The sequence below is a fragment of the Crinia signifera genome, chromosome 3, assembly GCF_055691185.1.
Source record: "Crinia signifera chromosome 3, ASM5569118v1, whole genome shotgun sequence".
Taxonomy (NCBI): Eukaryota; Metazoa; Chordata; class Amphibia; order Anura; family Myobatrachidae; genus Crinia; species Crinia signifera.
In genome coordinates, this window is record NC_139219.1 from 246,901,873 (window position 1) to 246,929,182 (window position 27,310).

The window sequence follows — 27,310 nt, forward strand, 5'->3', positions numbered from 1 at the left end:
AACTGCACTGTGATCAGTGGGTTGGATCGCACAGGTGAGGGCAATTAAAAAGAGGGAAGTCAGGGATGAAAGCATTCTGGGCCTTATTTCAGACCTGTTTGCTAGGCTGCGTATACTTGCAGCCTAGCAACCAGGTCAGCGCCAGCGCCACCCGCCACCCTGCTGCACGACTGTCCTACCCTGCAATCGCAATTAGATTGCCATCGTATTGCAGAAATGGCAGCGATTAGGGTAGTCCCTGCCACTGCAGCCTCAAAATGCTGTTATGCTAAATCATTTAACATGGAATTGCACATACAGGTCAAACATCATCAGCGGGACCCATATGCCTTTTATCTGTGTGGGAGGTTTTACACCTATTTTGGGTAATATTATACAGTATGACACTTGGGGTGAAGGGGAGATTAAAATGTGTTGTGGGAACCCAAATCTAATGGACACCCATCAGTTCAGTTGTCCCCCCATGGGTGTGAGTGCTGTCTGTGCGCACCCATTAGTCCCGGGTTTCGCCATCTAGGGGTATTTGCCTGTAGAAGAATTGAATCATCCCATTTTTGTTTGACCCTCTTGAACATGGCATTTATATGGTACTTCATGTGATGGATTTGGCCCCCCAGAAATATGTCTCAATTGAATCTGTATGTATCTATTTTTTTTAAGGATAATCACAATTTTCCGTCGGAACACTTTAACTCAATATCTCATTCAGCCTTCAGAATGGAAAGGAGGAGTACAACACGTCGATGATATCTTATGTGCAGCGTTTCTGCCTCCCCAAAGCCTGGTTACAGGTAATAATTCCTTCTTCCTGCTGATTGGTTTGTATTTCATAGACTGAAGGGTCAGATCTTTGTTGCCTTCATACTGGCTACATAAATGGTTATCATATACATAAATAACTCTTTACAGCAGTGTAAAGCCCCATACTCACTACATGATGGGGGCTGCGGCCAATATAGTTAATCAATATTGTCCGCACACACTGAATAGTCGTCAATATCGTTCAGTGAGGTCACCAGGGCTCATTTAACATGCAGTTCATTTGGCTATATTGCTGTTAGCTGATTAGTGCAGCATGATGTTATGCATCCTAACTTCAGCGACGGTGTATGTAATGGGGGGGCTCGCGGTGTATGTAATGCAGAGGTGGTGGTGGTGTCTGTATTGAGTGCTCTCCCCTCAACTGCTGCTTTCTGTCTGATGTCGAGTAGAGGGGGCGGAGCTTCTCCAGCTGGGCGGAGGGGGAACGGGAGCTGGGAGCCCGCTGACGCTGCACTTGAAGGCCCATGGGAGGTGCTGTGCGCTGTTGCGCATGCGCAGCAGCCCTCGTTCGGCCATTTTGGATTTGGGCAGCCAGGCCAGGGGGGAGCCCATTTTTAATGAGTTTTGGGCTGGCCCATTGGGAATGGCCCAGTTTCCCGGCGGGCCAATCCACCCCTGCCTGTTAGTACGACATCTCTATTGTAGTCTAATGCTCCCTACACACAAAGCAATATGATTGCCGAACAATATATTTCTTCGTGTCTTGTTTTCATCGGCGACCAGAGATGGTCGCTGATAAAAAGGAGAATCTCTGCTGGGAGAAACAACTGATCGCAGGAGCATGCTCCTCAGACCAGCGACCACCCCAGTCGCCCCGTACACACTCTTAAGTCACTTACATATGCTTGAATGATTGGAAGGAAGTGGGCGGGCAGCTGACATCTGGTGATGTCAGCTGGCCAGCCCCTCACGTCATTGGGGCATTTACATGAGAATGTCCTGCATTCTTCTGGGAACTCCCATGAAACGCTGAGCATTCACATATGCAAATGGCCCGGCCTGCCACCCCACGTCCCTCCACGCCCACCGTCTGCACACATGGGTGCATGCGCACGGTGAACACCCTGTTTGCCGTGGCCGCACGCACCTGGTATCTGCATATGCACAAAATGCATCTGTGCATGTGCAGACGCACACCATCAAACCCCTTGCGAATGAAGGGGTCCGAACGAACAAACTTGAATAAGGTCTTTAGTCAAAATCGCCATTGCTGAAATCGCAATGTGTGTGTACGGCCCTTCACTTGCTTCAGTAGTATGATGCCTTGGAAAGGTTTGGCTGAGCTGATTTGCGGGGGGTGTCCCACACCCCAGACTTGAACCCTTAGAATGTTAAGGACTTACCCAATAAGGTTCTCTGGTAACGGTGGGTAACCCTCCCCCCTCCCCTAACCCCCCAGCACCCCCTAACCCTCCCCCATTAGTGCCTAACTGTAACCCCTCCTGCAGCATAATCCTAATAAATCTAGCCCCCCCCCCCCTCCTCGTAGCCTAAACCTAACCTCTTCCCTCAGCCTAACACTACATCTACTACCTAAACCTAAACACGACCTCCATGGTGCTAGATGCCCACCAGACCTATCAAAAACTCTGCAACCACGTACACATAAACAGACTACACATAATAATGAGGAACAATGACTGCTAGGGTAGTCCTTTGGCCATATAGACTGGACACAGCAGTAAAAACACAGGCACTATGCTTTTGTATACGTACATGAATGCATCTGATGGTATATACACATCCCAAAAATGGTCATGACGTATAAATGTTTCTGTGTGAGCGCAATAGCGACAACTATGTGGCACAGCATGAAAGCAGCACAGGAGCATTTTCACAATAATTTGCGTGAGGATCAACAGTACATACAAACAGGAATTAGGCCCTCAGTGTCTACCTGTCGCAGTGCACATCACATGATGTCACCAAGTTATTATCTATTCCCACTCAGGAAGTTACGATGGAGGAATGGTCGTTTGGAATAACAATACAGAAAATGCTTCCAGAAAACTTCACCCTGATCCTGCTAAAGCACTGAGGTCAAAATCAGGTAAGGAACGAATGCATAACATATAATGATGTAGCCGCTTGGGGATGGTATGTCCATTTTGGGTGAAATTGCAAACCGCCGGAATGAATGCCTTCGGCAAGTTTCACACCCGCTGGGGCATTCGCTCCAGGAAGGGCGGGCAGAGGGTGGAGGCAGGTGACCTCAAAACGTTTCATGGGTGTGCCCAAGAAAATGGTGGGTGTGCCCATAGAAACATTGGGCATACCTCTGCGAACGCAGACATGTCGTTCCATGCTTGGGGCGGATGCATGAAATTGGCCATCTGCGGGCAGAATAAATGTGAAGAATTTGATGGTGCATGCGAGTGGATGTGTATGCGTAGGCATCTGCTCGCATGCTAGTGGGTGGATTTGGCCAGTTGGGCATTCGGCAGGGAGGTGTTTAGCTGCTCGACAGGCTACGCAGCTGAGTGAACAGGTCTGAATCAGGCTCAATGTAACAGTAAAGGCAGCGCCAGGGGCTGTGAGCTCATGAACAGAGAAACACTTGAATTGGTCCATTGGGCCCCATCTAGTGGCTGTCAGGGTGCAAAACACTTGAATCCATAGGTGCCGATTCTGTGCTCATCCATTTCCGTGGGTGCTCGGGCCCTTGAGCACCCACGGGTCCGAGTCCTGCTGCTGGGCCGCCATATTAACTTGCTAATTTGCGGCTGCAGTACCCGCATCGCCGGACCTGCCACCTGGCAACAGTATGCCAGGATGGCGGAAAGAGTGTATTCCATCCGCAGAGTAATATGCGGACGTGGACCGGGCCAGCATGTGCGTGCTCTGGGCATGCTGTGCGGCTGAGTAGGGCGTGCTGTGCGACTGAGTAGCATTGGGGGGGGGGGGGGGCATTTATGTATTTGGCACTGTGGGAGCATTTATGTATTTGGCATTGTGGGGGCATTTATGTACTTGGCACTGTGGGGGCATTTATGTATTTGGCCGTAATGTGTAAAAAGGGGGACTCTGCTGCTGTAATGTGTAAAAAAGGGAACTCTGCTGCCGCAATTTGAATATTGGCGACAACTGTGCTGTGTAATATAAAGTGGTATTATTTTGAGGCCACGCCCCTTCCCCATGAAGCCACTCCTCTATGAGCACCCACCAGCAAAAACATAAATTGGCACCTATGCTTGAATCCGCCCATATAGGCAAGTAGCAGAGTTAGCTTTTTATTATATAGGATGGTGTTTGTTACGTTAGCAGTACTGACTACTTTACACAGTAAGTGGAAAGGCATTTGGCTTTTTCAATCCATCAATGGGGCAGATATATTAAGCGTGGAGAAGAGAGATAAATTGGAGATAAAGTGAAAGGAGATACACCTGCCCTAATGACAGAGTTGCGCATAGCCCTGCAGGGCCTTAGCAGTTGTGTTGCTTGTATTGTCAGGGTTTATTGTCAAATAGCGTTTTACAATCATGCTTTATATATCATAACGCATCGTTTCCCATGTTAAAGTCTGAACCTTCCCTTTGTTCTGCCACTGCTGCCTCGCTACACACCACTCGTTCTTTTCCATGACTATTCAACCATTAAATGATATTTTAATTCAGCAAGTGTTTGACATGTTCATTTAAACAATGTAATTGCAGCATTCGCCACCCAAGTCAAATGTGCATTTTGGTTTTAATTTTATTCCAATCAGCTGGTTCGTTCACAGATCTATTTCTTAATATATTTGTATAAAACCTGGTCAAGTGCATTCTAATTAGTATAACACTCTATCCACATTAATTATGAAAATGCTGTGCAAAAATGATTTGCATATTTCTTGCATAAGCAATGTATATGTTTCCACAATTAAGTTTATGTAATTAACAACCTCACTGGCACTGATTAAAATGGATGAGCTAATTGTATTTTGTTAAAGAGTAATGCAGACACTTTTATAGCAACTCATTAAGATATTACCATAGAAGAAAATGACATATTTATTTAAAAAAATTGATACATATTGAATACATTTTGTTAGAGGTCAATTGTTATTTAAAGTGCTCACTATATGTTGCAGTCATATACAATTACAATAAATTGGCTTCTTATGGACATGAAAATTATACCCCTTTCACACTGCAGCTCTTAACCGGTAGATTGACGTTTTTTTTTTAGCCTTTTAAACCGGTTAGAGCTGCAGTGTGAAAGCACCAGTCTGCACATACCGCTTACAAATAACCGGTACTTGCAAACGGGTAAAAAGGAGAGTCCTACACGGTTCAGAGCCGTTTTTTGTGTGCAGTGTGAACGGCTCTGAACTGGTATATAGGACTCAGGCAGCAGTTAGCACTGAGCTGATTATCAGCGCAGTGAATATTTAATAATCATAATGCGCATATGTAATGAGCGGCTCGTAGTGACCCGTGCATGCCCGCTGTCTACCGCGAACAGGCTAGCGAACAGATAAATGCAGCCCGCCCCCCCTAGCCGAATGCCCGCCCTGCCCACTAACACATGTGCTCGCATGTGGCTGCACGGCTGAAAAATCATTCGATGGTCGCTCATCATCTAACGATTTTTCTGCCGTTCATAATAAAAAGTCAGCCCATGACTGACTTTTCATTTACACGCTGTCCTCCAAATTCGGGGCGGGCGCTGATGTCATGAGATGTCAGCCCCCTTGCCGCAAGCAGGCATCGCCATGCCTGCATCTGCAGGAGAATGGCCGTCCCCTGCAGGGGCGGGCTGGGCCGGGGGGCAGAGTGCCATGTGCCCCCCAGGCCGCTCTATAGTTGCTGTTATGGGCCGCTTTACCTCCTCCTCCACACCGACGGCCATGTTCCTGTAGCCGGCTTTCAAAACATGGCTGCGCGGCTACAGGAACATGGCCGCCGGCGCTACCCGCACAGGAGGCCAGGACGCTCTCTCTGCTATGCTCCTTAGAACTGCTGCTGCCGCGTTTGTCAAATTGTATGACAGCGCCGGCAGCTGCTTGCAGAGCGGCTCCCTCTCTCCGTCGCGGTCGTTGAAATCCGCACTCTTTATCTACCCCCCACCATCCGGTGAGCAGTAGCCTCTCTCCCTCCCTGCAGTGTCCCTCCCGGCTCCCAGGTACCTGGTATGTAGTATGTACAGTATGCCAGTACAATATATTGCCTTCATTTGAGTGCTGCCGCCTCCTATTCATTATATATATATATATATATATATATATATATATATATATATATATATATATATATATATATAAACACAGTAGAGTTAGATTGAGGGACCTGGGGGGACCCCCAAAGAAACAGGCGGCACTCGATCAGCTGGATGGGTAGAATCCAAATTTTATGTGCAAAGTTTTCAAAAGAATACAGGCAGACATGCTTGTATTCTTTTGAAAACTTTGCACATAAAATTTGGATTCTACCCATCCAGCTGATCGAGTGCCGCCTGTTTCTTTGGGGGTCCCCCCAGGTCCCTCAATCTAACTCTACTGTTTGTATACCCATTCGAGGAAGGCACCGTGGCATATACCTCAGTGAAGAGAGTGCCAGTCAACCCTATAGATTATATATATATATATATATATATATATATATATATAATGCAGCAGGCACTTTAAGCACTGTTTGCAGGCTGTGTGTCCTGGTTATTCAGGGGGAGCAGCCTGTGGTGTCCTGGTTATTAAGCAGGGGGAGCAGCCTGTGGTGTCCTGGTTATTATGCAGGGGGAGCAGCCTGTGATGTCCTGGTTATTATGCAAAGGGAGCAGCCTGTGGTGTCCTGGTTATTATGCAGGGGGAGCAGCCTGTGCTGTCCTGGTTATTATGCAGGGGGAGCAGCCTGTAGTGTCCTGGTTATTATGCAGGGGGAGCAGCCTGTGGTGTCCTGGTTATTATGCAGGGGGAGCAGCCTGTGGTGTCCTGGTTATTATGCAGGGGGAGCAGCCTGTGGTGTCCTGGTTATTATGCGGGGGAGCAGCCTGTGGTGTCCTGGTTATTATGGAGGGGCAGCAGCCTGTGGTGTCCTGGTTATTATGCAGGGGGAGCAGCCAGTGGTGTCCTGGTTATTATACAGGGGGAGCAGCCTGTGGTGTCCTGGTTATTATGCGGGGGAGCAGCCTGTGGTGTCCTGGCTGGTATGCAGGGGGAGCATCCTGTGGTGTCCTGGTTGTTATGCAGGGGGAGCAGCCTGTGGTGTACTGGTTATCCCAGCCTTCAGCCCCCCCCCCCACATTCGTCTGAATGCGGGTCGCAATCGCGGCTCCACTCTCTTACTGAATTATTCTCCACCCATTTGCGGCATTATTTAATTTTTTCGGGGGCGGGGGTTGGATATCCAGCTGATGCGCTGTTACTTATGGGCCAGTGCTCTGCACTTGCCCCCTAGGCTAAAAGTTGCCAGCCAGCCCCTGGTCCCCTGCACACCCCCTTCCTGTCTCTCCTGGATCAAATGGCCCGGCGCTCCTGGGGATTTACATTACCATCTCATATACAGATGCAGCAGCATCACAGTCGCACACCAAATATAAGAATAACACATAGTATTTTAATCAGCAAAAGCTGATTGTGCATAATATTTGATTTGTTTTGAGCATTAGGTGCATTGTAATGAAAAAAGTCACACCATGCACCATGGATTTAGGGGGTGAGGTCAGCTTTATGCAAAACAATAATGACGCCCTTCAGGCAAATTTTATTTTTATTGATTAGTTATAAGACTTAATTTGGTACTTGTGTAATAGCACGGCGCCCGGCTACGCTATGTTTTTAGCGTAGGCTAAGCAATGCTGTCAGAGTAGCCCAACAGCTGCCTAGTGTAGTTAGCGTAGTGACTCAGCGGCAGCCCGGCTCTGTCCCTGGCATCCATGGCTCTGTCCTCGGCGTCCATGGCAAGCCTAATGAGCGCCTCTCACACAGTGCCGGTAACCACCAGATCCCCTGCGCTGGCGGACCCTGGCGGAGAGGGGATCATGCGGGCGCCGGCGGAGAGACGCTCCATCTGTCTGAGACACAGGTGCATCTCAGGCGCTCTTGCGTCTCAGTAATTATTCCGGCAGGGTACGTGAATACATGTAAAGTAATCCGCTGCGCTCGCCACGCTTCGGGCTCAGTGGCTCGCTGCGCTCGCCACACTTTATAAAATCAACTCCACACCGATGTGGATAGTGGGGGTAGGAACAGGTCTGGGGGACGCGTAACACGTGCGCTCGCCATGCTTTGGGTTGGCGTGGATTCACCCCTGCCATATCATACATCTGAGACAGTAATGACGACATTTGTTAACTGGTAACTGGATTTTAGTGAATAATAAAGAAGAAAAAAAAACACTTAACAAAGTACAATAATATGAAATAACAAGACAAAGAAAATAATAAAACAGTTATTCTTCAGTTTCTGCATTCACAGAAACTGCAGCTTCATCTGCGTTGTCTGCTTTGTCAGCCTTTGGGAGTAGAGTTAGGGCATATAGAATCCGCTGGAAAGCGGTTTCTGCTCTGACAGTTTTTCGTCAAATGAATTCCTGAAGATAGGAGTCCAGATTTTGTCGCGCAGTGCCCCTTTGCCTTTTGTTAAGCCAATTACAAGATCCCCAAAGGCCTTCGATGTTTTGGGTATGAACCCCGGTCTCCGGATCAACAAAATTATACCGGTGGTTTACCTGTGCATGGTGATACCCTGCCTGCTCCAGCTGTTGAGTCTTATATGCACGCCTGCAACCAGAATATATAATTGTCGCGGTTCTATATATTTGTTGATGGCGGACATCAGGGTGCTGGCGTCACGTCTGTCCACAGGCATTCCAAAACACGCACCGCTGTCTCTGGATATGCCTCCAAGTACAAAGAGACTCTTGTCCACCTCAACAATTTTTCCCGGACCGCCAATCCGGCGTTGGGGCTGCGACATTAAGTCCACCTTGCAGGCCTCCCGCATAAGGTTATTATACAGCACGGTGGTTTTGTTCAACAAATTTAGTTGTTGCTCACAAAAATATATGCTTGTGAGCTCCTCTGCCCATGAAAATATAAAACGAATGAGGGTAAGAAATGGGATTCGACAGCCCGGAAACCGATGTGCCGCACGGAGACGTTCAGCATGTTTAATGTGGCAGCTTATACAAGCTTCAGAAATAATACAGCCGCAGTCACTTCACCTTCACCTCTGACTGACCACGGTAACTGCGTAACGCTGACTGACTACGCTGGCTGCGGGAACACTACGCTGAATCTGACAGGGATGCTGACTACGTTGGCCGCGAGAACACTACGCTACTTCTGACAGGGACGCAGGAACACTGCTACTTCTAGCTGACTATGCTAACTATGCTGGCCGCGCAAATACTACGCTGATTCTGACAGGGACGCTACGCTAACTACATAGCGGGCGACGTGCTATTACACAAATACCCTTAATTTGATGATAGCCAATTTAATATAATAAAAATGCCGCTAACTATGACATTTTTTTTTTTTTTTTATAAATAATGTATACATTTGTACTATGTAGGACAGCTTACAGCACGGGTGTCAAACACAAGGCCCGCGGGCCAAATCCGGCCCGACAGACCTCGTCATGTGGCCCGCGCAGCCGCCGCCAGCCTTCACCTTTTATTCTCTTTTTTGAGAGGTTTTTTTTGCACTGCCGGCGGCCATGTTCCTGTGGTCTTTTAAGATGTCTGCGGCCACAGGAACATGGCCGCCGGCCTCCACGGCTACGTGGGGAGGGCCCGGCAGCCTGTTCCCTCTTATCGAGGCAGTGGCAGACGCTGGGTGGGGACGTCATGATGATGACGCCTCCCACCCATGCGGGAAGGAAGGCAGGCCGAGTCGGGGGGCCACAGCAGGACAGGCCGCGGCGCAGAGAGTGGAATTGAAATTACTGGAGCCACAGCAGCAGCAGTAAAGGAGCCTGAGGGATAAAATACAGTAAGTTACATAAAAAAAACCAATATATCTGGTGGTGGTGTCATGGCATTACTTTTATATTATACAGGGGGAGCAGCCTTTGGTGTCATTATTATTGTACAGGGGGAGCAGCCTGTGGTGTCATTGCATTATTATTATTATACAGGGGGAGCAGCCTGTGGTGTCATGGCATAATGCCATGACACCACAGGCTGCTCCCCCTGTACAATAATAATGACACCACAGGCTGCTCCCTCTGTATAATATAAAAGTAATGCCATGACACCACAGGCTGCTCCCTCTGTATAATAATAATGCAATGACACCACAGGCTGCCCCCCCCCCTGTATAATTTGTGTCATGGCATTACTATTGTTATATTATACAGCGGGAGCAGCCTGTGCTGTCATTGCATTATTATTATACAGCGGGAGCAGCCTGTGGTGTCATTGCATTATTATTATACAGCGGGAGCAGCCTGTGGTGTCATTGCATTATTATTATACAGCGGCCCTTTGAGGGTGACCAAACTGCTGATGCGGCCCCCGATGAATTTGACACCCCTGGCTTACAGGGTTCATGTGCTACCCATTTACATATCATTCAAAATGGCAAAGGGTTCGGTACAGTGGAAATATTTCGCAGTTACTGAGACATTTTGGGGTTAGTGTCAACACAAGCAACTAAGGAGGGCATTCTGATCTGCGAACTTACCCTTTTATTTGCACAGGAGTTCGTTTTTAAAAATCTGCGCATATTCGCTTATGTGCATGTGCACGGCTTTTATGCGGGCTCCTTCAAAGACTTACATAGTCTCCGTGGCACTCTCAAAGGGGGGGCGCATAGAGGAGGTGGGCATGGGGCATTCTCAGCGTTTCCTGGGTGTACCCCAATAAAACTCTGGGTGCACCCAGGAAAATGCTTGGAGTCCCCATGCGAATGCGGGTGGAAACCGGAAGTCAACTGCCGGCTCAGTTCACGGAGCAGGATGCCGCAGATCTAAGTCAGCAGAGACTGACTTAGATTTGTGAGCACTGAAGAAATCATTCAATGGTCAAATAATTTTGGGGCCGCACACTACCAATGCTGCTTAGCAAGCCAACCAGAATGACCTCCTAAGTGCCACCCCTTGGAACATGCCTCATTATTGGAAATTCACTACTGCATGGTGCCAGGATTGGACTGGTACACAGGAGCAACTCCCAGGGGGCTCACTGCTTGGGTGCCCACCACCAAATATAGGGCAGTATTCAACTGCACGCCGAGCAGAAAATTGGTTATGCTGTGCACTTGCCGCGCTTCCACCATCCTCCCTGTTCCCCGCCAGCCCTCCCTCTCGGCGCAGAGGAAGGGTTCCAGCAGCAGCAGACCTCCAGCTCCTGGTCTCAGCAGCCCCAGCACTGGCATCTACTAATCACAGCACTGAAGCAGCAGCAGCATGGAAACACTGCTTGCTCCTGCACTGCTGCTTCAGTGCGGTGTAGATGACGGTGCTGGGGCTGCCGAGACCAGTAGCCGGAGGTCAGGTTAACCCCCCCCCCCCCCCACTGGCATTGCCTTATACTGCACGAGACTATGGTGTTTTGTTACAGCACATTATTAATCTGGTACATTATCATGCATGCACTCGCATTAGTTACATCTAGTTATACATATATATATATATATATATATATATATATATATATATATGAGAGAGAGATCCCCAATCCGCACTCAAACCAGCATGAGCTGCACCTCTGAAGGATCATTTGTCAGACAGAATCCAGCATATAGATATGAGAAGAAAAGAAAGTTTCAGAGGGCGCTAAGCATTAAGTCAATGCAGTCAAAACAAATATTTAATACATAAAACTGTTATAAAATCACAAAAATCGCCATTAGGGCAAACCAGAAGTATACAGGAATCACATATACATCTTCATAATGTGTCAGTGTAGCGTCCTGTTGAGCAATTAGACGACACGCTTCATTCGAACAAAGCAGAAGGCCCAACGCGTTTTGTCATTCACATGACTTCATCAGGGGCAAAGAAATAACGGTTCAACTATATGCTCTCTTTAATATATCTCCAACACAATGTATTTAAAGCAATCCAATGAAGGAATATCCAAATGGTCAAAAAAGAGCTAGAGATCAATTGGTTTTGACCACTGCCTGGTAGTGTAGTGCATACAGCTGGGATCCCAGCTGTATGCACTACACTACCACAGTCCCACAGTCTCTATACGAGAGTTGGTAGTGGTCAAAACCAATTGATCTACAGCGCTCAGTAATAGCCACCACCTTTATACACAATTTCACAGTGGCAGGGGAATAACTACAGCTATGTGGGCCCCATAGCAAACTCTTGATTACCCCCCCCTTCCCCTGCGGTTGTCAATCACTCCAATTAGGGGACAGGATAAAGGGTGTTGGGGAGAGGAAACAGAGGGGTCAGAGAGAAAGAGTGAATGAGAGAGAGAGAGAGAGAGAGAGAGACAGGGTGTCAGGGACAAAGGGGTGAGAAGGGGGAGAGAGAGAGAAGAAATCAAGGAGACAGAGGGTGTCAGATTGAGAGTGGAAGGGGCAAGAGAGAGGAAGGAGTGCAAGCAAAGGTGAGAGAAAATGTCATGCAGGAGAATGCGGGGGGGGGGGGGTAAGTGAGGGGGCTGAACAAGAACTACTGTAGGTAGCGCAGCACTTCCAGGTACCTGGTCACCCACCCCATCCACCCTACCCAGTTACATGTTTCTGAATGTGTGGCATCTTGTGATCTTCAAAGCAACCTGGATCCATGCACAGGTTACTGACAGCGGGCCAGCAGCCATCCGACTCTCTGCTGTGCTGGGTACCGCCGCTCTCCACCTGACAGCATATCCATACATGAGACTGCTCCTCTTAAGGAGCCGCCAGGCACCGCTTGTAACAATATCTCAGCGAGCGTGCTGCAAAAGAAGAGGATAGCTGTAGCACCCCCTAGACTCCACACAGCTGAGCTGACCCTACCCCACCTCCCAGCTCCGAGTCCTACAATACCAGGCAGAACTATGTGCCAGGTCTCTAGCGCAGCACCGCACTGCATAAAAAAAAAACTAGAAGGCTAAATATTCAAAAGACTGCAAGCAGGGCCATAACTATAGAGGATGCAGTGCATTGCCATTTAGGTCCTCGGGCCCCCCTAGCGGCTGGGCCCCATAGCAGTTGCATCCCCTGCACCCTCTATAGTTACGCCACTGCACAGTGGACAGATTTATAAAAAAATGTATTAAAACAAAACGTAAGACATATGCAAAACAGACACAATATCCATTGATCTGTTCTTTCAAGATGGATAAAAACCCAACCATCGCCACCCCATCACATTGCCACCACCCCGTTACACCCGCTGTGGTCCAATGTGTATAAAGTGAATGCATTTTACACTGTAATGAAATAAAAGATTTTTATGTACATTTAGTCATAAACATTTACAAATCCAACTAACAGGACTGTTAGATGGAATAAAACACAGTTTGAAACTAAAAACACAGACCTTAGAATGTGAAATAGCACAAAGGCATCTAATAGTCTTTGGGGTGACACAGCTGTAAATCTGTAGGCAGTGAAAGAATTATCGGTTCAGAATTTCAGTACATAGCATCGATAAAAGCAGGTAATAGTCATTTATGAACAAGACAATTTGAAAAAGATTCTTGTTACAGACTCTCAGCTCCATAGTGCTGGAAGAAGAAGCGTCTCATTGTCATCTTCTGGAAGATATACACGATCCTTTAGTGGCTTCTGCAACACAGACTCTGACAGCAATAATACTGTAACAAGATTGTTCTTCCTTGGGGCAAGAAAACATATCTCAGCAACAGGTGAGAGCTTTCCCGAGGTTTTATTCGTACTCATTCCTCTTCATGCACAGTACGTATTGGCTATAGCAGAAGTTTTGTCTGAAAAATGCTTCTCACATCTCTACAGCACCAGTGTAAAGAGCAACGTTAAAATACTAGACAAACTTTGATAGGAAAAAGTAAGTGAGATTTCTCATTGTTTGGTTGGGGGAAAGTTACATTAAAGATTTTCATGGGATATTCTACAAAGCTGCAGAAATGCATTTTGGTGATGGATCTTATTGTCTAAGGGGGAAATTTACTAAGATGTGTATTCTACTTCACATGTGTTGTTGCTATGGGCAACCAATCAGAACCTACTTTTTATTGAGCACCGTCTAGAAGATAGTAGACAGGATCTGATTGGTTGTCCATAGCAACATCACATGTGAAGTAGAATACACATCTTAGTAAATTTCCTTCTAAGTGCGTTATTAGTGGGCTCTGATTATTGGCACAAATACAGATAGAGCCATCCACATCTAGCCATTTAATAGGATTACGTGAGGCAGAGCTGTCGGACCTAATCCGCTGCTAATCCCCCACTGTATTGTTCTATGTATTGTATTGCAGCTGAGAACAATAGATGATAATAAGCCTTGGTGAGCCATGGCTCACCATGGCTCTCCAGAGAAGGCTAGTTGAGGAAGGCTCCATCTGTAGATGATTGGAGGCACCTGGCAAACTCTCAAGGTCCTATTTGACTGGTTCCGATTGTTAGGTCAACAATCAATAGATCACTATTTGGCCACAGGCAAAAGATTGACATAGTCAAAAGGTCGACATTGGCAAAAAGTTGACATAAGCGATAGGTCGACTTGGCAATGGACGACACATGGGAGTAAATGTAATTTTTAATTCAGTAATTTGCTTCGAAAATCTGGAAACTGACAAAACCTGTCGCTCAAAGTAATGTAGTTTGATCTGTTTGATTTAAATAATGTCACTGAATGTTTTTGTCCGTTTTCCTGGGTTTGTGAGCAAATTGCTCTTTGTCATTTGCTCCCATCCAGTACCAGATTTTTATTCCATCCAACCGACTATTTGGATGGTTGGATGAAAGTTGGTCTGATGTGTGGCCGGCATTAGACTGCAGCCACACATTGCGGTTTATCAGGGTGCAGCTTCTTGTGTCCACACATTGCGTTTAGCAGGGTGCAGTTTTTGGCAGGAATAAAATAAGTAGGGGTTCCCTGTATTTTCAGAACCAGCACTGGGCTTTTGCAGTTGCCCGTGGTTCCCAAAATATGTGGGACAAAGTGAGTGGGGTTCCACCGTATTTTGAGACCAGCGCCGGGCTCTTGAGCCAACCCTGGTCCCCAAAATATGGTGCTTTTAGCAGCAGTATATTAGTGCATGCACTTATTCGCGCATGCGCACACCTCAACAATTGTACGGGGGAGCAAATTTGTCCCGCAGTGAGCTGGTCTGAATTACCCCCTCTGTACAGAAGCCTTGTCCTGAAATGGCGCACAACCTAAGTCACTTAATAAACAGACAATGGAAGTCCTAAATACTAACTTGTATCATTAACTGATGTTGCTGCTATTCAACATGATTCATTCATGTTATTAAAATTAATAAATAACTAAATAAAATCCTTGGCTCTAATTTAATTTGCTTTGAAATGGTTCACTTTGAAGAGGGCTGTATTAATTACACTTATACATGTCAGGGGTACTTTTAAGATCTTTTTGGATTATAGATTTGAAAGAATGAAGACTTTTTTGCTAGCTACAGTCACTGTGACATCAAATAGAGAGCACAGCAGTGTACAATGACCTCACACACATAACCGGAATTCATTTCTACAGACCTGGATGAGTCTTTCATTTCACATGAGTTTATTTGGCAGAGTGAAAGAAATACTGTAGTGACGCTCGCATGTCAAAGCACATGGGGGGTCATTCTGGTTGACTCGCAAAGCTGCGATTTTCGTTGGGCATTCCCATGGATGCGACCTGTGCCAGCTGCCCCACACCCCCCGCCTGCACTGGTCCGTGTGAATGGGCCGGCGACTATACAAGTTGAGGTGTCCATTCGCAAACAGAGCATGCGCATAAATGGATATGTGCAGAAGCAAACCATCGTTCCCCGTGCGAATGCGCGGGGGAGCGAATAGATCAGAATGACCTCCATGATGTAGAGATGAGGTATTTTAAAATACAGCAATAATAAAAAAATACATAATGATCATAGGCATTTCCATAATAGGTGCCCATGGTCCAGGAGGGCAACACACCAAACGCAATGCACCCATTTCTAATATCTTACCTTACCGGTGTCCCAACGCAGAGCTACAGCCACTGTGAAAAGACCCCAACAAAATGGACACCGGTACTGATTTCTAGGCCGGGCCCTCGCAACCCCCCCACCCCTTCCCCTCAGCTCCTCTGCTGACAGTAGGCTATGCAGCCCCCCCCCCCCCACATACATACACACACAGAACACACTCTGCATACATAAATACAGTATTCTCTCTCACAAATACACACACACACACACGCATTGCATACATAGATATCATACACACATACATACATACATACATACAAACACACACACACTACATAAACATACATACATTCACAGCATACATAACACACACACACAAGACACATTGCATAGATACATACATAACACACACAGCATACATTCATACATACACACACACTACACACAGCATACGACCACAGACACACAGAATAAATAGATGTACTGTACACATTTACAATGCGGCAGCAGGGAGACCGGGCCACCCGGGTGTCACCAGATACATCTGGTGGGCTCCGGGCAAGAGGCTGGCGGCTCCAGGTGACGGCTCTGGGTGAGGCAGCTCCTAGCCAGGAGCCTCACTGCGCACATGACAGGAGCCGGGCAGCGGAGGAGGAGGGGTGAGCCTGGAGTGCCGGACCAAGCGGCTTCCGGGAGGGGGCCTAATCCAACTCTATCAGTGAGGGCAGCTCAGTGGGGGTGCGGCGGGCAGAATGAATGGCCGGGGCCCCGGGCCCTTCACTGGCCGGACCCGGGACAGCTATGCCCGCAGTACCCCCCTGTCGGCGGCCCTGGGCACAACCGCTGCCTGACACTGAAAATTGAGACGAAAATCCTTATTTATATGGGATCACAGGAATAGCATTTTCCAATCCCCCTGTCATAGTAGGCTTCAGTCAGGATTTAGGAATGAGACCACTTGTCTCAGATGGCTCTCATCTCCTGATCCCCACATTCCTTCATTCTCCTTGTCCCAACTGCTTACTGCTCCATTGCTCCAGTGCTTGCTATACCGTTGCTTCCTAAGTTATGGAAGGATAGAATAATCAAGTAATAGATGAAGGATCTTGTTGAACTGAAATGCGTTAATCTTTACTTGTGAGTGCACTTTATTAAATATTATGTCATTTTTGCACTATTATTTGTTACTTTTGTGTCCCAATTAAAAAAGGGGAGATCGCTCTTTACAGATCCTTGCTGTAGGTTACTATTGTATTTTTCATTCACAATAATAAAAGGACCGTACTATTAGTATTTATTCTGTGTGAAGCACTATTGTTTTGCCTATACATGGTCACCTTGTGAGCGCTGTGGTTTAGCTTTGCTTCCCAAGTTATGGCATGGAGAGGATTCTTGTGTGTGCCTCTTACCCATCCCCCCCAGCTGTGCTTCTGATTCCCCCCCCCCCCTATAAAAGTTATACCTCTGCTACCCCTCCTCCAAAGTGTACATATGGCCCGCCCTCCACAACCATGCCTTTGTTTTCCCTCCCTAATGTGCCTTTAACTTTCCTGACATTCCCCATCTCTGACCCTACTTGTAATATCTCCAACTGTGACTTTATACCAGATGCACTAAGCTTCAAAAGTGATAAAATGGAGAGTGATAAACAACCAACGAATCAGCTCTTGTCTGACATTTTTCAAACACAGTCTGTAACATGGCAGGTAGGAGCTGATTGGCTGGCTGTTTATCACTCTCCATTTCATCACTTTTGAAGCTTAGTGCATCTGGCCCTTTAACCCTACTCACCATGGCTTTCAGAATTTGTGTGTCTTTAAAATATTAGTGTTTTGTAGATCTTAATATTAACTTTTTCATTACAGGTGGTGCAAACTTGGTGTCTTGTGGGGGATCCGGCTATGTTAGATTTTGGAATATATTTAAAAACCAATTAATGTCAGAGTTTGTAGCTCATGAAGGTGCAAGTTTCATAGTTATGACTATTGACAAAACCAACAACTATCTTATAACAGGAGATCTTGATGGATGGATAAAAGTTTGGGACATACAGGTAATATAACTCTGCTACTACAGAAAAGGCTTGGTAACTTTTTAATACAAATAATCAAACGCTGGACAATATTTATGGACCACATAAAGGGCCTTATTCAGATTTGAGCTCAGTACAAATTTGTTTGGAAAATGGGCAAAACCATGCGCACTGCAGGTGGGGCAGATGTAACAGGAACCCTGTAAGGCTGCATTGCACATGCAGGGAATCAGCAGCCGGAACGCCACTACCTTATATAAAGGACTCAATCGGGAGGCTGGCAAGTTATAGCTCACTTGAGCTCCATCTGACATTTCAGTGAATTAACTTTGCTTCGTATAAATGATTAAAGCATGCATGCTACTAACAATTAACAAACAGAGCTGTGAGAGAGCTGTCTGATTGCCATCTGAGAAATAGCTTTTGCTTGCTAATAACGGAACACTAACAATTACATTAATCCGGAGTCTAATATATTATAAGAAGCATTTATAGCCATTGCTTTCTTCTGGCTATGTTAAACTTTTTAACATAGAGCAGACTCAGGGAAGTTTCTAATATAGATTTGCACTCTGTCATTTTCTATTCTTTTTTGACTACTAGTATTAGGCTGCAGGACGAGTGGGTTAGGGGAAGGGTGAAGGTAATTTTACTTCCCTTATCCCTTATCCCTTATGGGATTCCCTCCATCAGTGGTAGTATTCTGACAGCCGGCTTCCCTAACCCCAGTCCTTACTATGTATCCCCTGTGAACCAAATAGTCTGCTAGTAAACTCTGCCACCACATTGCAAGAGTTAGCAAAAAGCAGAGGAAGGGGAGTTGTCAGCTGCAAAGAGGCATGAGGCACAGACCACCAAACATATACATGCCCCAGATGCCTAGCTCAACCGTCTCCTAAACTCCATCAATGCAGTGTCAGACCAGTGTTTTTCTCTCATGCTGACGAGCCAGCTTAGTGTTAGTGTTTAACCCTTCAGTCTTGCTTTGACCTTCTTTAACCTATATGGACTTGTAGGCACTTATTGCAAATATCTTAAAATACAAAAATCTTGCTTTTTAAAGTTAAATAAAAGCATATTTATGTGTTTTTGCTTTCAGGTATTCTTTAAGCTCCAAATGAGACTTGCATGTGAAGTATTTATTGTGGTAATCCAAGGTGACAGTAGACATAGTGACATCTTCACTTTTCCTGACATTTCTGTCACAGAGCACAAGTCTGCATAGTGGTGTGAAAAGTGTCTGTGCTGATGAACATCAAAAAAAGCCCAATATAGGAAGCGCTCAGGGAATGTGTCCAGTAGATAGACAGGAGTATTTGTGCAGCCTGATCTCTGCATGAACACATTTCTTGTGCATACTGTATATAACCCACATTGATAATGAAAGCATGCATTGTACGCCCTTAAGCCATATACCCATACAGAATGTGTCATTTCTATGTAGAGCACAACACTTGGGTTAAAGTGGTTTAACTGCTAATATTTCAAATTCCTTTATAATGCATAATAAAATGCAAATGGATCACATGGTTAATTCGATATTTACTTCGGTTGAGGTGCATCAGTACAAGAGGCACAAAACAGCAGTCCAGGGGCATAATTAGATATTCCTAAGCCCCATAGCAAAAGTTTGTAAGGGCCCCCTATTTAGCGACTGCTGGTGATAAATGTATGTAAAACATATTACTTAGGCAGTAAAGATGGGCCCCCTTCAGCTCTGGGCCCCATAGCAGCTGCACCCCTTGCACCTATGGTAGTTACGCCCTTGCAGCAGTCCAAGTAAAAATGCAAATTTTTACCAATTCATTTGGTATAATTATTATGTCTTTTCACATCTTTTTTACTTGTACTTAGCTTTCATTCAGAACAAGTGTTAAATGCTTGAAATTACTAGGCAAGCAGACTTGCCATTGGAAACAGTTAAATGGCTGATGTGGCTGGTGCTTTTCATTACAGGACACGTTCTTTGTAATCTTGCACTAAATTTCTTTAATCTTTTCTGTAATGTGTTTGGGGTCTGATGGGTTATGAAACATTTGTTACATTGACTGATGCTTTATTTTCTAATCATGGCTGACCTTGTGAGTCAGAGAAATGGTCTGAGGAAAAGATGTACATGAGCTCCTGCTTTGTACATCTTACACGCCCCTGGTATAAATCACTTAAGCCTGTGGGTGCCGTATTTAGTACTCAAGGTCTGCTGCTATCATCGAACCATACCCATTTTCCCGCTCTTTCTTTTTCTTATATGTAAATAATCCTCATGTCCTCTTAATTAAATGCCACCTACATGTGGTTTAGGAAGCACGCTTTCTAGAAAAGTCGACTTTAAATACTTTCTACACACAATTAGATATGAATAACATTTTCCTCCGGTTCACTCTGTACCTTGCTGTGCAGAAGCAGGACTACAATTAATCATCATTCCTTTTCTATAGGGAGAATAAGACAGTATAATTCTCTTAAAGGGCGAGATTCTCCAAACTAAAAATGCTGTAAAAACCATGTTTTCTGTGTTTTTACTGAATTTTCATATGCAGCAAAGCCCCACCGCTGGGGCTTCGCTGCGGGGGGTTTTGCCAGTTCTATATGGCGTAACCCCATGGAAGCCTATGGGCTTCCTTTGGCATCCCCCGCCACCCCATGCGCCCCCCTCTGATCCGCGATGCCCTCCCTCACCTGTGTCCGGGCAGCCTCCTGCTGTGCTGCCCGGACCAGTGATCTCCTCTTACCTGCACAGTTTCCGGGTGCAGGGAGGAGGAAAAGGAGCCCTCACACAGCCGGGTAAGGGTGCAGGGAAGGAGGGGGGACCCGCAGCACATCGCCGGCCATCACTTTTGCATTAATAATCGCATATGTTACTGCATATGCGATTATTAACACTGCGAGGGCCGGCGATGTGCTGCGGGGGTTATTAGAGAATCCCGCCCAAAGCCATTTAGAAATATGGTAACACATTGTGTTGCTGTGAAAGCCCCCTAAAGCAATGTGCAAGGGGAAGTCAGGATCTAGGAATACGGACAGGTTTCAACATTTAAGTGGATTTCTGTTCTGTTGTTTTTATATCTACTGTAACTGTGGCTAATTTTTAGATTTTCATGAGTAGTGGAACAAACGCCATTGCAGGCAGAATAGCAGAGTGGGGCTTTTCCTCAGTCTAGTTGAGTTTTCTCTGAAAGAGATGGTCCACTAGACTTTGTGAAGAGTAACTTGTCAGACTAGCAGGCTGGTGGTGCAAAGGGGGTGGGTGGGTTTTGATGATAAAATACATCTTGAGTCACCTAATCACCTAATCAACCTCCCGGACAACTCATTTTAATTGAGAAATAGATGAATTTCCCAATTATGCATTATGGCACCTCTAGTTTAAAACCCTTGAGACTTTCATTATTGGCCCATTTCTCCTGGGATGGATGTACCCTGATCTTAGGTTGCATAATGCTATATGATGATAGAATGGGACAGTTTAGAATTTGTTTAATTGTTATGGTATAGGTGTACTAACAGTATTTGTTGGCTGGTATATGGGGTGTGGCATAATGGATTTTTTTTTATTGTATGATGGTGTTATATATGTTTTTATTGTTCTGTATAGCAAGAGTCTAACTAGCATCACAGCTGGAGGAGAGATAGTGGGGTCGATATATTAAAATGCCCACAATGTTTGAAAAATAACGGGTCCTGCTTCTCCTGCATAATGAGGAGAAGCGGGCACCCATTACAGCCTGATGTATCAACCTCCCCATCCAATAAGGAGAGCCATTATGTCCAGCATCCACGGCTCTCCTTATCGGCGCCCCCGGAGTACAGCGCATGCCCATTAAAGAAAAAACCCTCTCTCCCTCGAATCACTAGGCATGCGCAAGATCTCGCAGTTATCGCGAGATCTCGAGCACAGCCCGGAGCCAGCTGCAGGGCTAGTGTTGTCCTCGCTGTGGGGATAGAGGGGATTTAACGCCTAGGCGGCCGTTATTACATCGCCCTGGCTGCTAATTACTGGGGGGATTGCAGGGGACTGCCCCGCTGAGCGTTACTTGGCAGGCTGTCCCTAGCGCAAGCATGTGAAAAAAACGTAATCCCCCAGTTAACTACTTAATGTTAGTTCATCTGCCCCACTGTATAGTGGACACTTCCTGTCCTTCTGTCATGTAAGGATTAAGGTTGCTAAAGGAGCAGTGTTGTCTGTGGATGAGGTGCTGCTGCAGTCAGGATCCAGATAAAGCTTCCTGCTTCTACCTGGCTTCTACTAGGATATCCAGGTGCTAGGTGGGATGTGAATACAGCATCTCACTTAAGTAAAATGGACACCAAAGCACATTAACACTTACCATATATACTCGAGTATAAGCCTACTTTTTCAGAACATTTTTTATGCTGAAAAAAGCCCCCCTCGGCTTATAATCGAGTGAGGGTCCCACTTGAGTCAATACGTTTTCCCAGTTTTTTTGTTGTAAAATTAGGTGGCTTGGCTTATATTCGGGTCGACTTATACTTGAGTATATACGGTACTACTACCAGCCCTTTCTGTCTAGTACATGGAACATGGAGCTTGGTGGATGTGCAGCCTGGTACAGGGCACTGACTAGGCAAGGAGGCAACTTCTACAATTCATCTACACTCAACCCTTGTATTCCCCTAAAAAAAAAAAATCAACTCATGGCAAGAACAATGCTGCCTCTACAGCAGTGCACAAGCTGTAGCTCCTCTATTGGCCCTTCTCTTCTGAAGCCGAAGTGCGCTCTGATTCCCCCATTTCATCATTTCTACACTATTGATATGTATGCACAAAGTGATTGTGGTGGACTGCGGCAAAAGGTATGGATGCATAGGGATAGTCTATGCAGTGTATGCAAATTTCTGTTAATTGTATGGTGGTAACTAAGTATTTATGAGTGCTTTCCCTAATATTCAGCTTAAAGAAAAGCTTCACCTGAACAAACCCTTTCACAGAACTAAAATCATTCACTGATACTCAGCAGTGTAAGTTCAAGATCACAGCAGTATATATAATGGTGCATACCTCAGAGAGTACTAAATCTATACAAAACACAGCATGCTAGAGCTACAGTTTAGCACGGGCAATCTTCACCTGAGTACGGTGGTCTGTTTAACAAATAACACTAATAAATCTCATATAATACAAGTCTTTTCCACAATAAAAAATCGATGAGAAGCAACATTGTTATAGGTGTGTAGGTAACTGCCTAGTATATAAATAGTGAAAGAATATTGTTTTCCTATGCGCAAATATCAATACTGGTGGGGGGTATAGATCATTAGGTCACCAGCATTATGGTCGACACCATTAGGTCGACACGAGTTAAGGTCAACATGCAGGAAGGTTGACATGAGTTTAGGTCGACAGGGTCATAAGGTCGGCATGGGTAATGTTGACAGGGTCATTAGGTCGACATGGGTAACTTCGACATTGAAAAAGTCAACATGGTGGTTTTTTTTCCGGAATGTCAACACAGTCAACATAAACACTAAAACGTAGCACCGCGTCCCCTGGCACTACCAGTGGTGGCTCCAGAGTTGGGTTTGCAGCACATTAAAATGGGGGAGCCACACCAACTGCCAGTGAGTCCCGGATAGTTATATTTGCAGCAGTTGGTGTAGCAGTTGATGAGCCTCCCTTATTTGAATTTCGGACAGTGCTGTAGCCCCACCTCTGGAGTCCCTGCTGGGCACAAATGTGTGTTCAATGCATTAATACCCAGGTTGACATGCATTTTTCCCTTTTTTATTAGCCAACATGTGCCGACAGGTGGTGTTTCATGCTACTACCCACTACGGCATAGTAGGAGAATAACATAGTGTGCCAGGTGCAGCGGACCATGCAAGGAGACGTGGGTCACCTAGACAGTGTCCACGTCTTCTGTGTAGATATGTGGGTCGAAAAAAGTGAAATACTCATGTCAACCTTTTGACTGCTGACCTTCCCATTGTCGACATAATGCTTGTGTTGACCTTCCAACCCTGTCGACCTTAGCCATGTCTGCCTATTTCATGTGTCCACCTAGGGCCTTTTGACCTTCAGTGGTCGACTTAATGCATGTCTACCTAAATTGGGTCGATCCAATGACCCATACCCGTGTCTGGCTCCTGTCACTGAAGTTGGCAGATGAGCCCGGGTCTGCCCAGCCATTTCTTTTATAAACACAGTAACGTGAGTTCCGCACTGCAGTCCGTGTGTCTTGTGATCTTCTTTTTCTCTTACAGGACTACTGCATTCACTACAGTGAAAACAAGAGTGTTGATCTCCCTCCTATAGTTTCATCATTCCAGCCTCACACTGATTGTGTCACACACCTAGAAACCTGTGCACACAGCCATTGTCTCCTGATCATTTCCTCTTCTGCAGACTGCAGCATATGTGTCAGTGATGTACTTGGGAATCTAATTGGAGTATTCGGACAGGTGAATCCTTCTTTATCTCTCTTAAGAAAACAAAATATACCAAATACTCTTTAGATGAGTAATATCGGCACATTAATCTGCATACAAAGGCATACCAATGGTTATAGGTGTAACTAAAACCCTTTGAAATGCAAACATTTTAGATGTCAATTAAAGGTTGCAATTTTAAATGATAAATTAATGTAATAAACTTTTTGACTAGGCAATATATTCATGCTTATGAATAGTGACAAAATAATAGACAAAATTATAACACCTGACATTAAATGGCTGTGAGATTCAAGATAGATGGGATAATATACAGATGGAACGCATTTCATCTTTGCAGGGGCTGGCAATTCCATCAGCAGCCCCCACTAGGGTGTGCGCGCATGAGACGCTCGCGTGCCCGTGGTGACGGAGCTCCCCACCAACGTTTCCCTCACCGCCTCCACTGGTCCCCATCGTCGACCCGACCCCGCTCTGATCCTGCCCATCTCCCTGAAGTGGAGACGGGCAGGGTCCCGCCGGCGAGAGATGGACGCACACGCGTCCCAGTCTTAAGGAGTTCCTCTCTGCCGACTCTCGCCAGCTGGGACATTCCGGCGAGAGCCAAGCAAGAATGAAAGGTTCCTGTACAATTGGTAACCTCACCATAGTCAGATTAAAGGGGGGAAGCAGGGCATATGCAAAATAAATATTGCATATTTGTAACATTATGGCATGTATTCAGTGCGGCCGGCAAGGGTGTTTTTATGGCGAGGATGGCTTTTTCTGGTGAGGATCACCAAAAACAAGCCAACCTCACCGTTTAAGCCCCTCACCCTATTCTACGTTCCGTAGGAATCCTCGTCGTCAGAGGACGGCAAGGTTCGTGGCTAATGCAGCAAGCCGTTTTGACGGCAGCACTCGCCGTTTCCACCTCACTTTTTAGAAATAGCGAGGTGGAAACAGCAAGTGCAGGGGGGTCAGTTGAATACTGACCCGCAAGCTATGGTCAGCGAGCAATAGGCACTGCTCGCCATCATAGCTTGTCCTTTAGCATTGAATATACCCCTATGTATTGAATGTCACATAGAAATAAATATGAGCATTTCATAAACCATACATGACTGTCTGTAGTTACAGTATGTATAAAGTAATACTCAATCATTTTTTTAATCCGCCCATTGTCAACCTTCAGCAAGCATTTATACTGTGTCATTTATCCGGTAGAAAATTGTTAGTGATCCTTTTCAAAGCCAATCAATACAAACAAGATAAAGGTTTCCTTTGTGTAAATTATTCACACTTTTGTTTAGGAGGAGCACTGGAGAATTGAGAAATGCCCTCTAGTAGTTACAGCTGATAATGAATTAGAAAACGTGGAGGAAACAACAAAGGCCTCGGCCTCCCCCCATGATGAATCATCAGTACAAGCTGAAACTCATTTTCTAAATCTAGCAGAAGAAAACGAGGATTTGCCCTTTAAGTAAGTAATGGGTGTGTGTGTGTGCTTGTATGTGTAGGGGGATATTAAGTCCATACTATGTGTCTCCGGATGCAATCTTCCTGGACATAGCAGAGAATCTCCGACAGTGAGTGTGAGAAATGGGGCCTACACAGGGCGATTTTAGGGCATTTTCTAAGTGATCTACAGATGGAGCACCTCTCAACCAGCGCCGGGGCTCGCCAGAATGCCCCCGCTGGCGAACGCTGATGGATAGGCGCTCCATCTGACTAGGACTCGCAAGCGTCTCGCATGCATACACGTCACAGTTTTCGGGCGGTGGGGACACGATCCCTGCCCATCTCTGCTTCAGGAAGATGGGCAGGGTTGGGGGGGTGCAGGTAGGTGGCGGACCAGCGAACAGCAATGGGGAGCCTCTCGTGTGCGCACGGCCCCTTCCGGCGGCTGGCTGAGACTGGCAGTTGCTGATCCGACCGCCAGACCCCCACTGAATGAGAGTGGCTCCAACTGTAACTAGATGTCTTAGAAAATGCCCCTACGTAGCTCCATGTGTAGGGGCCATAGTGATAGCTACGCTCAGGCCTGCATCGCTAAGGGACCTACACACGCTTTAAGGGGAATACATATGGGGAGATTTTCTAAGCGTTCTAAGCCATGCTAGATTGCTCAAAACGCTCAGCAAGATCGTTTGGCACACACCGATGTGTCACCACTGAGCAATCTGTCAGGGCCACTGTTCTCCGGTCACTATGGCCCTTAGACAAGGAGCAATGTAGAGGCATTTTCTAAGCGATCTAGTTAGAATGCTTAGAAAATGCCCTGATATCACCTGCAGACTGGCCGAGAGCTGAAACCATTGCCTTGGTCATGGTGATGATAGGATGCTGCATTTTTGGACACAGCACTCGGGGCACAGATGCTGGCAGGAGGCAACTTTTCCTACAGGCCGCTCTGCAGCATTAGAATACTCGTTGTATGGTATCGCAATCAGGCAGCAAATACAGTTTATCATTATAAGTAAGAAATTAAATGTTGTGGATTTAACATGAAATGAAGCAGAATATGGTTTAATCATTGTTCCATAATATCAACAGACCAGATATAAGTATTTCCAGTTTTGTATTCCATAAAATTAATTTTAGTTCAATTTCATTGATTTTGCCTTGACGAATGAAACATCTTATATGTTACTACTAGTTTTTTTTACATAACCTGTCTGAGTGCTGCATTGCAGGCAACTAAGCACTATACATATTTACTTACTTTGGAATCTTTTCATTTATTTAGAAACAGTCCATGGGAAAACACAACTTTAGGTAGAAAATACAGAGAAAATGGATTAAAAGAAAAATTCCATTCAAACTTCATTGGGGATTCAGTCCAAAATGCAATTGGTAAGTGTACCGCCAGTGATTTTTTTTGTTGGTGTTGATCCATATTATATTCATGATATTTTTACTGTAACACTGACGGTCATAAATAATATATTACCAGTCACAATGCTACTTACGGAAGTTTTTGATTTGCACTTGAAACAGGATATAAATGATTGCCTCCAAGCATAGAAAGAAAGTATGAAGTTAACATACGTTCTGAATAGTCCAGTATACAGCATTTTAA

The 27,310-nt window shown here is 45.7% G+C and overlaps 1 protein-coding gene across 2 annotated transcripts in view; it reads left to right on the forward strand.

Moving 5' to 3' along the window:
• The window catches only part of WDR49 (WD repeat domain 49), a 111,404-nt gene that overhangs the window by 73,574 nt on the left and 10,520 nt on the right, over window positions 1-27,310 (forward strand). For both annotated transcript variants that reach the window (XM_083177825.1, XM_083177824.1), the window contains 7 exons: window positions 661-791; window positions 2,774-2,872; window positions 13,398-13,556; window positions 17,675-17,862; window positions 24,064-24,261; window positions 25,542-25,711; window positions 26,978-27,084. In XM_083177825.1, the coding sequence (XP_083033951.1) occupies window positions 661-791; window positions 2,774-2,872; window positions 13,398-13,556; window positions 17,675-17,862; window positions 24,064-24,261; window positions 25,542-25,711; window positions 26,978-27,084 (1,052 nt within the window). The remainder of the gene's footprint in view (window positions 1-660; window positions 792-2,773; window positions 2,873-13,397; window positions 13,557-17,674; window positions 17,863-24,063; window positions 24,262-25,541; window positions 25,712-26,977; window positions 27,085-27,310) is intronic.